Source organism: Miscanthus floridulus, chromosome 6, assembly GCF_019320115.1.
Source record: "Miscanthus floridulus cultivar M001 chromosome 6, ASM1932011v1, whole genome shotgun sequence".
Taxonomy (NCBI): Eukaryota; Viridiplantae; Streptophyta; class Magnoliopsida; order Poales; family Poaceae; genus Miscanthus; species Miscanthus floridulus.
In genome coordinates this window covers 21,170,382-21,179,895 of record NC_089585.1, presented here as the reverse complement: position 1 = coordinate 21,179,895, position 9,514 = coordinate 21,170,382, and the positions used below count along the sequence as shown (strand labels likewise).

Sequence of the window (9,514 nt, the reverse complement as noted above, 5' to 3'; positions counted from 1 at the left end):
CCATGGTGATATGATCTTGGGAGCTTTCGAGTCCCTGTAACTTTTCTTCCAAATTTTGATGTAAACACATGCCCCCCAATTTTGGGATAAAAGTAATTTTATTCCAAAATTATCATGCCGGTATCTCTGAGTGGTCCATAGTCACAGGTAGAAAACCTTGATCTGGGGTTCACTGTTTGTTGCTGCTTGCGCCCACTCATAAACCCATGCCTCAAAACTTTTTACAAGAGCGTTACTGTTTCACGGGAACTTGGATTCATCTTCCTAGGCCAGCTATAAAATGCCCATCCAACTTTGGTGAGAGTAACTCAACAATTCAGCCATGCTTTGTTTCCATCTACTTTCTCGAGTGCCTCTAGTTCCGCCAGACCCTCCATGGTCTGCCCTTTTGTTATGAAGATCTTTGAGTGGCTAGAAGAATTCTTGTGCATAGGGTGATTGTGTTACTTATCCTAGCGCCTCGTTGAGCAAGAAGACCAGTCATTGCGGTTAGAAGTATTCTTGTGATACCACCTGAGTCTGCTCTCCATGCTCACAAAGTTGTTTTTAGTGTTTGCGAGGGCTAGAATGTGTGACCACCTCCCCCTTGTTACTCCTCCAAATGCCCACTGGGAAAGCCTCAGGCTTCTTTCCCATAATTCCTCAATTTATTGAGAAATCTATCGAGCATATGTTAGGCGGGCGACCTTTTTCGTCTCAGATATAACTTTATTGATGGGCCGATGCAACTTGGTTCATAATGAGTTTTGGTCTTGTGGAAATTCAGACTCCCTTCAATCCAAAAAAGTTCTGGTGAGTTAATCTCTGGTCAATGTATCCACCCCATGATATTTTGTAATATGGAGAAGTAATAAATCTGAGTCCGTTATCTCTTCGTTATCCATCCCCTGAATTTTTGGAGTGCTGATCCATTTCTGTTTCTGATTTCAATTTCACATCTCCATTGAAATCTATCTTCTCGCTCTCCCAGGCTATGGCTGTAAGTCAAAAAAAAACAACCCTCTTCGTCTCAACCTTTCTTCGTCTTTAGCATATCTCCTGCCTTTCTATGGGTTTGAGGTCATGGAGAACAACAAGTGGTCTATTGAAGAAGCCCTCAACAGATCCACATCATCACGTTAATGCCCTCGTCGTCAAGAGGACGCATCTTGGGGCGCTCCTATCGCTCCGAATCAAAGGGCGAGCTCCGCCTAGCCCTCAGGATCATCTTTGGCATCAATCTATCGCCAGCTTCCTCATCATTCGAGGCGATAGATCAGTAACGATGATCTACTGGCCTCCATTGATCGGATCGACCAGCATCTAGCCAACTGCCTCTCCCTAGCGGAATCGGCTCTGGCCGTGATTGAAGATCGATCACCCCCTGAGATTAGCTTTATGAGAGAAAGGTTAGCCATGGCTAAAGCTAGAATCATGGGTGAGATGTCTGCCATTATTTCTTTGTTCTTTTTCCTTGATTTTGTCCTCAAGACTTCTGATCACTCTTTTCTTGAATGTTTTAGATTTAACCGCTTAGTTGGAGAGTCTTCAATCAGTCGCGGATCAGGCAGCATGATTCGTCAATGCCAGGGGCGCTGTTCCGATGGTTTGCTTGCACGACATCCCAAATCATGTTAGGGAGGTCGCCCTTCACTGTTCATCATGGAACCGCCATGGCGTTGGCTGCTGCACAAGCCCGCTCGGGTCATAATCTTCGGCTTCTTCCCCATGGTTTTCCAGACGCAACGCACCCTGGGGAGCACGAGCGCTTGGTTGAGGACTTTATGAGCGCCGCCAACTCTATAGCTTTCAATACCCTAGCCGATGATATAGCAGGCAAAGTATTTTCTAGCCCGTAGCTTGTAATAGGTGGCGTTTAGCAAACAACTTTCTTGCTTTGAGTTATTTCCCTTTGTTTCGTGCTCATTTTGTACGCATCACTCTGTTGGCATAATCGATACGCATCGTATCGGCTTTCACCCCTTCGGGTTTACCTTCTCGCTAGAAACGATACCCTTTCGGTATCAGCTATTAAAACTGACGGCTGAGCAAATCAGTTGTTAAGTGTCAATCCAAATGCTAGGATAATATTCCTTCAAATATTTCCCATTTGATTGCTCTGCCGAATTTCCTTTCCCTTCTCGGTATCTTCAGAATACCAGTATTACCAGGCGCATAACATTTGATCCGATAAGGTCCTTCCCAGTTGGGTGACTTTTCACCGAATCTGCTGCCCCTGACTCGATCGGCGATTTTATTTTCCACACTAAGTCTCCTTCAGAAAATTGCTTAATTTTGACCCTCAATCCTTAGTTTATCGGCTTCAAAGTTTTCGAGAGCACGCAACCGAAAGTAATTCAAATCTTCTAAGTTGTCCATTACAAAATCTTCTAAATCAGCTGTTTCCGATCTGCACACAATTTATTCCTTGGTGATATGATCTTGGGAACTTTCGAGTCCCTGTGACTTTTCTTCCAAATTTCGGTGTATATATATATATGTGTTTGTTTCCAAAATGTTAGGTATTCCGTGGCATACAGGAAATACCCCTAGCGCCGTCCCTGCTCGCACAGCCCGACAACTGCCGCCGTTTCTTAGTCTCCCCTCTTCATCTTCCTCTCAGTGCCAGCGATCCATCTTCCACTCCAATGGCAGGCCCAGCGGGTAGTCCAGATAAGCCCAGTACTACCATGAAATGTAGCCCAATAAACTAATACTAATGATCATTTCTTAGCCTAGATGATGAAAAGCCCAACAAAGGCCTGCCTCACACCATCCTGGCTCCCACCCGACATCCGCCGTCACCGAGCCCCGACTCGTCGCGGCGTCGTCGGGAGTCCTAGGAGCCTCTCCGCCAGGCGCCCAGACCGTCTCTGGCCTCCGGGCACCCGGCTCCCTCTGGACTCTGCTCGCCAAGTCGCTCCTCGTCGGACTCCGGTCGTGGCTGCTGCCTGCTGTCCGACAGCTCGCAGTCTTCGGCAGGGGCCTAGGGCGGGTGGGCGGGCGGCTGCCGACAGATCTGGGCGGCGCGTCGGTACTGGCCTCTGTGCGGTGCGGCGTGCGCCTGTGCGTCCGCCGACCGCCCGTCTGGAGCTGGACACCAGTCACCACTATCCTCCCTGGCTCCCTGCTTGTGACCGGTGAGCATCTCTGGAGTCTTTAGTCTTGAATGGTGACTGAGTGGTGACTCCCTATCTCCATGTCCCTGATTTGCCACTAGATGAATTGGTCGATTGGGAGCATATGCCTGATGAATGCGTCTCTTTTGCTTGTTTTGTTGTATGCGTTGGCAGACTAGTATTGCAATCTTCTAGTATTTTTTGTAAGACCTTATATTACAGCTAAACAATTTGTATTGTTATTTATGCAAATTTCAAACTTATTTGTTGAATTTAAGTTATTATGAGAATTTGTAGATATATTATATTTTTAACCGAACCATTTACCGAATTTTTGTATTAGATTATACCATATTGGATAATAAAGTTTTGGTTAGGCATACCCTGGATTTAAATCCTGGGTCCGCCATTGTTCCGCTCCCTCCCCCACTCGCGCTCGGCACGCAGGCGACGGCAGTGGCGCTCAGGCTCGGGTTCTCGGTGACGGCGGGGCAGTCCCAGGCTCGGCGCGGCGTCAGCGGCTCCCTCTCCCGGCTCACGCCCTCGCCTCTGGACCGTCGACGGCGCGTGGCCCCGGCGGCTGCGCTGCGTGCCGTGCACGGCCGCGGGCAGTGGGAGCCAGCAGCCGCTGCTCCACCAAGGCGGTCGCGCTGCTTTGGGAGCGCTTATGCCCCAAAGCGAAGCGTTACCCGTCCGCTTAGCGCTTCAGCGCACTGAAGCGTGCGCTTAGTGCCGCTTTTTGGAACGAAGTGGTACATAACTGGTATCTGCTTTGTTGAGATCTGTTGTTTATTTATCCAATCTTCACATCGAATCAGTTCATCAAATTAGATATTGTGTGTAGTGTGTACTCATTTTCCTATTGTGTATTTCGAAACTGAATTGATGGAGTGATCATACCTACTATCGCTCAAGTTTCATCATTTTTAGATCGTAATATTGATATTATGTCTCTTTGACACGTTCCATTTTTTAACAAGCAGATAGTATAATCTGGTTTTGCCTGGAGGAAGCATTTTAAGAACCGAAGTGTAGTCTACAATGGCAGATGCCAGCCCTAGAACAGAAACATCAACAGATGATACTGACGACAATCACGGGGTAAGTCTGGTTGATCTTGGTCCGGGGTGTTCAACGTAAATACTATTTTCTGGCTATGTGATGTGACCCAAATATATTTCTAAAGTATTGTTTGAATCATCATTAGTGTTTACAATATGACACCAAACGTCACTTTCAGTTCAAAACCATATATGTACCAATGCTTACATGTAGTTATGCAAGATGGACAAAACATACAATGGACATATATGTTTTCTTATAAAATAGTTCTATAGCTTGTTGTTCCTTCAATTATCTGTAAAGATGGAGGATGACGTGTGTGTACTGACAGTGGTCTATGATAGGAAGTACTCCTTCCGTTCCAAATTATAAGTCGCTTTGACTTTTTTGGTACATCCATTTTGCTATGTATCTAGATATAATAATATATCTAGATACACAGCAAAATGGGAGTACCAGTTACGTTTAGTTTCTTATTAAAAATCTGTGTTGCGGAATTGCTCTTGCAACACAGGGTACATGTAAATCGCATCAGGAGTTCAGGGCTCTTGAGTAAATCTCTAGAATAAAATTTTGGGACTTAATACTCCCATAGCACTGTGTAGTGTATGGACAAGTAACATAATCCACAAAATTAGGGAGTTCTGAAACTGAAACAACATCATGAACAGTTGGATTTGTATATAGCTGGCAAAGTTCCATGTCACTATTAAGTATTAAATTTGGTCAGTAAAGAGCATAATTTTTTTCTTTATAAATGAAATGACAGCTTTCCTGCTCCGTTTGAGAAAAAAAATCATAATTTCTTGATTTGGGCCTTAAAACTCTTTGACCTTTTTTTTTTAAAAAAAAATTCCCAACCTTTTCCCCTTAAGCTTTTCATTCTTTCCAGTAGCTTGTCATTATAAGCTGGTTGCATTATATGTGCGTTTACAGTTTTATACACTAACACAGACAGTGAATTCTGAATTTACCTCCAACATAGGCATCTGATTAGTTGATTTGGTAGTAGTTGATGCATGCAAACACTATCAAAAGGCAGCCAAGGAACCTTTGTATGGGATGCAAAATCTAACATTGTGGTATTTCCAAGCATAGTTGACGGGAGGGGAGCTAAAAGCTTTTGTTTTAAAGAGAAAATTGGTGTGATGGATAAACATTACCAGGCGTTGACTACTTGTGCTTTAAAAAGAAGTATGGGAAATACTTGCGATTTTTAAGTAAAACCTTGGAAAGAGGGGAAAAATCTGTGATGTACAGATAGGAATGAATGAATCATGGGAGCTTGATGATTATGCTTTCATCGGCAGCTTGAACCAGGCCCAGGTGCTCTTGGTGTTGCTTCTGACTCCAGTGACAGATCCAAGGACAAACATGGAGATCAAAAGGTGCATGTTTTGAAGTAGCACTCTTGTTTTCATTTCATGTTTCTGCTGTTTCTTTTCCTTATAATTTATTTTGTAGACACTGCGTCGTCTTGCTCAAAATCGTGAGGCTGCAAGGAAGAGCCGATTAAGGAAGAAGGTGTGTGGATTTAGTTTTTACATCTTTGTACTTAAAAATAAAGCAGTGCTTGTTTGGATGTTTGTTTTTAGTAGTCTTAAAGCAGTGCTTTTATGTTTCTATAGACCTCTACTTGTTATAGCAGTGCTTTTATGTTCAGGAATAAGGTTTTCTTTTCTTCATGACTTGTTGCTGGTATCATTGTACACAAAGTATATTGCATTTTTTTGTTGTTGTTTGTATAAGTGCTTTGCATTGAAAGCTGTGCTTGATAAAGGCTGGAATGTAAATCCAGCAAAAGGGAAGTGTAAAAGTTGCTATCAGTTTACTTCCATATGGAGCTTTAGTTGAGTTCAATGGAAGTTACTGTTACTCTAATAAGCATTAGAATTTTAGTTTTGGGAAATTTTGACTCTTCCATTTTCATTTTCAGTTTTCAGAGCTGACTTTTTCCTCTGGGGTTTGCTCTAGCGGCCCTTTATATGAGAAGTTCATGAATCTTACAGCATGACTAGTAACTTGTAACTAGGGACAAATTCATCTCTTAGCACAATTAGTCTATTACTTATTATCCATAATATCTCTTTATGCACCTTGCCATCCTAGTAATGGATGTATTCTGTTTGTGAAGATCCAGCCTTTATGGGGGAACTCTTGGGTTTGCACAATAGTCATAATTCAATATGATATATTCAGCAGCTGGCGGCTGCACCAGCATAAGCTGACGGAGCCATCTAGAATAAACTTCTATCTCAATAGAGGTTTTATTCATTCATTAAGTCATTATTGATGTTCTTGTGATGAATATTATTTGCTTTCTTTGATCATACACCACGTGGTTTCAATCAATAGTAGAACTCACTGCAAGTTCTGTTGTATCGTTAGATCAGGTTCATATGCTCACATGCTTGTTAGCTCAAACTTGAATAATGAGAATCCGATCAAGCGAACTAAGTAATACAAATCAGTGCTGACTTACCCTTGTCATTATTAACTACTTTTGTTTTAAGATTTCTGTAAGAGGATTGCACAAGCAAGTGGCAAGTACCTCTTTCCAATTTCTGACGTGGATTGCTAATGGACATTGCTGTGGTATTGATGGGTAATCTTGCTATTCCTATAGGCATATGTTCAACAGTTGGAGAATAGCAGACTAAAACTTACCCAACTAGAGCAAGAGTTGCAACGAGCTCGTCAGCAGGTTACTCCTATGGCATGTCACATTTTACAGCCCTGTGTCCTATTGACTAAATTGAAGTTTGCTTAAGATATTCTCTCTCACAGGGCATTTTTATATCTAGTTCAGTTGATCAGTCACACTCCATGAGTGGAAATGGTAATTATTACTTCACATGCATAATGTTTGCTTGCTCATTACCAGAGAAGCACTCAGGCTGTGATTCCTGCTTTTTTATGGGGGAAATGTGTTTTCGTACAGGGGCATTGGCCTTTGATATGGAGTATGCGAGGTGGTTGGAAGAGCACAATCGGCAAATTAGTGAGCTAAGGGCTGGTGTCAGTGCTCATGCAAGTGATACTGATCTCCGCAGTGTTGTTGATAAGATCATGTCACACTATGATGAGATTTTCAGGCTCAAAGGAAATGCAGCCAAGGCAGATGTCTTTCACGTCTTATCAGGCATGTGGAAGACACCGGCAGAGAGGTGTTTCTTGTGGCTAGGAGGTTTCCGACCATCTGAGGTTTTAAAGGTGTGCAATGTACTAGCCTTACAATGTGTTTATTATCTTTTGGGCCCTCCTAGAGTAGAAACACGCTTTTTATGAATACATGGAATTTGTTCTCTTTTCAAGCACTGGTGATTTCATTGTTTGGGTCACTGATAAAATATATGCAAACTGCAGCTTATTTCGACACAACTTGAACCTCTCACCGAGCAGCAGCTATCAGGGATAGGCAACCTTCAGCAATCTTCACAGCAGGCTGAGGATGCTCTTTCACAAGGAATGGAGGCCCTTCAGCAATCCTTGGCTGAAACCTTGGCTGGGTCTCTTTCGTCTTCTGGATCAACAGGAAATGTGGCAAACTACATGGGTCAAATGGCCATGGCCATGGGAAAGCTCGGAACGCTTGAGAATTTCCTTCGTCAGGTATTAACCCTCTTTTCCAAATGCCTTAACAGAATGCACATCTCACTTTCCAAGGACAACTCTTTTAAGTTTGACCAGACACATACAAAAAGTAGTAATATTATGATGCGTAATAAGTGTCATTAGATTAATTGTGGAATATATTTTATAATAAATTTATTTGGGCCTACAAGTGCTGATACTATTTTCTATAAACCTAGTCAAACTTAAAAAGGTTTGATTCTCGAGAAGTGAGATATGCATTCTTTTGGGGATGGAGGGACTAGAGAAGTAGAGAGCATGTGAATACGGTGCCTAAATCCTGCTACTTTTCTTTGCTGTATGTATCAAGGCTGATAACCTGCGGCTGCAGACCCTACAACAGATGCAAAGGATCCTGACCACTAGACAGTCAGCTCGGGCACTGCTTGTGATAAGTGATTACTCTTCACGTCTCCGTGCCCTGAGCTCTCTCTGGCTTGCTCGGCCGAAGGAATAGCAAGAACATGCAATTTGACTGCAATACTTTTTCACAACTTGGTTTTCAATGGTTATCTTATCATCAGGAGATTTGACAGGGCTGCGACAGACTTGATTTGGACACATACTGTAATCCAAATGGAAGGGGATGTTGATGTAGCTTAGGCTGCCTAGCCATGTAGTTAAGTGTTCAGTTCATGGTTCATGATGTATTATTACCAACTGCTGTAAAATTCTCACTCTGTATGCCCAGCGAATCATTAGAATGCACATTGATGTTGATCAGTCGATTTTTGTTCACTCTGTAGGAACACTAGCATGAATATAATGCTTTGCTAGTAACATCTAACCAGGTATATTGGCTGATCCACCGCATTAAAAATTTGAGCGTATAATTGCCAGGAGGCGAGCAGTATTGCGGGCATCATCAAGGCCGCAGTGAGCACGTCCCTCCCATGTAAGGCCAGCCTCCTTCAGGTTGCAGCAGGTACCTTCAAGTTGACCCACCTGATCAAAATTTGTTCAAAGGAGACTTTTAAAATTAGAATAATAATCAAGACACCTTCAGATTCAGATCATAGCCTCACGTGTCTCACTCATAATGAGTTCAAAAGTTTGATTAGCTCTAATAATCCATGAGACGGCACAATGGCGGTAAACAAGTTAATAATCACCTTTAGCGTGAAAGCTCCAGATTGTTTAGCTCTAACTGATATGTTTGTTCTATAAAACAAGTAGACATAAAATAACAAGCAAAAGAATATCCAATTGACAACCCAGATCAAATAATACCATTACTAATATGTAGTCTCGCACTACTTTATATCACACCGAGTTAAATTATCAGCATATTTCATTATTTAGTTATAGCAGAAAAAAAGAATGCATGAAGAATCATGACATTTCTTGAAAAGGATCATGATGTTATCATGACTTCATGAGAAATCATTTCCTGTAAAAATACCAAGGACTGTCCTGAAAAGTTCAGCATAATAACTTCTGATCCTTTTTTTTTAAAAAAACTTCTGATCCTTTTTTTTTAGAATTAGTATAGTTGTCACACGTCCGATTAGAGGCCCCCAAGTTGGGCCAAGCGGGCTAAGAGAGGCCCCCAAGGTCTGGGCCAAGGCGCTAGGTAGCGTGGGTACTGTTCACGTGCGGCTGCCGACAGGGGAAATCTAGATTAAGTGAGAAAATAGGCAAAAAGAAGGAAAAGTAGAATTTATTTAGGAAATAAGACTAAATAAGATCGGTTTGTTAGGAAAAGAGAAGTCCAGAGCTAT

General features: G+C 42.5%; 1 protein-coding gene across 5 annotated transcripts; it reads left to right on the top strand.

Moving 5' to 3' along the window:
• The first annotated feature begins 2,744 nt into the window (after positions 1-2,744).
• Positions 2,745-8,516, top strand: LOC136461825 (transcription factor TGA2.3-like). Of its 5 annotated transcripts, none has more exons than XM_066461145.1 (10): positions 2,745-3,119; positions 3,546-3,850; positions 4,082-4,199; positions 5,471-5,548; positions 5,625-5,684; positions 6,787-6,864; positions 6,948-6,999; positions 7,102-7,373; positions 7,527-7,772; positions 8,104-8,516. In XM_066461145.1, the coding sequence occupies exons 3-10, from the start codon at positions 4,140-4,142 to the stop codon at positions 8,248-8,250; spliced, it is 993 nt and encodes a 330-aa protein (XP_066317242.1). In that variant the 5' UTR covers positions 2,745-3,119; positions 3,546-3,850; positions 4,082-4,139; the 3' UTR covers positions 8,251-8,516. The 5 variants fall into 5 exon arrangements, with proteins under 5 accessions (XP_066317242.1, XP_066317239.1, XP_066317241.1 ...); XM_066461142.1 differs by having other exon boundaries at positions 3,476-3,850; XM_066461144.1 differs by having other exon boundaries at positions 3,476-3,861.
• The last annotated feature ends 998 nt before the right edge of the window (positions 8,517-9,514 follow it).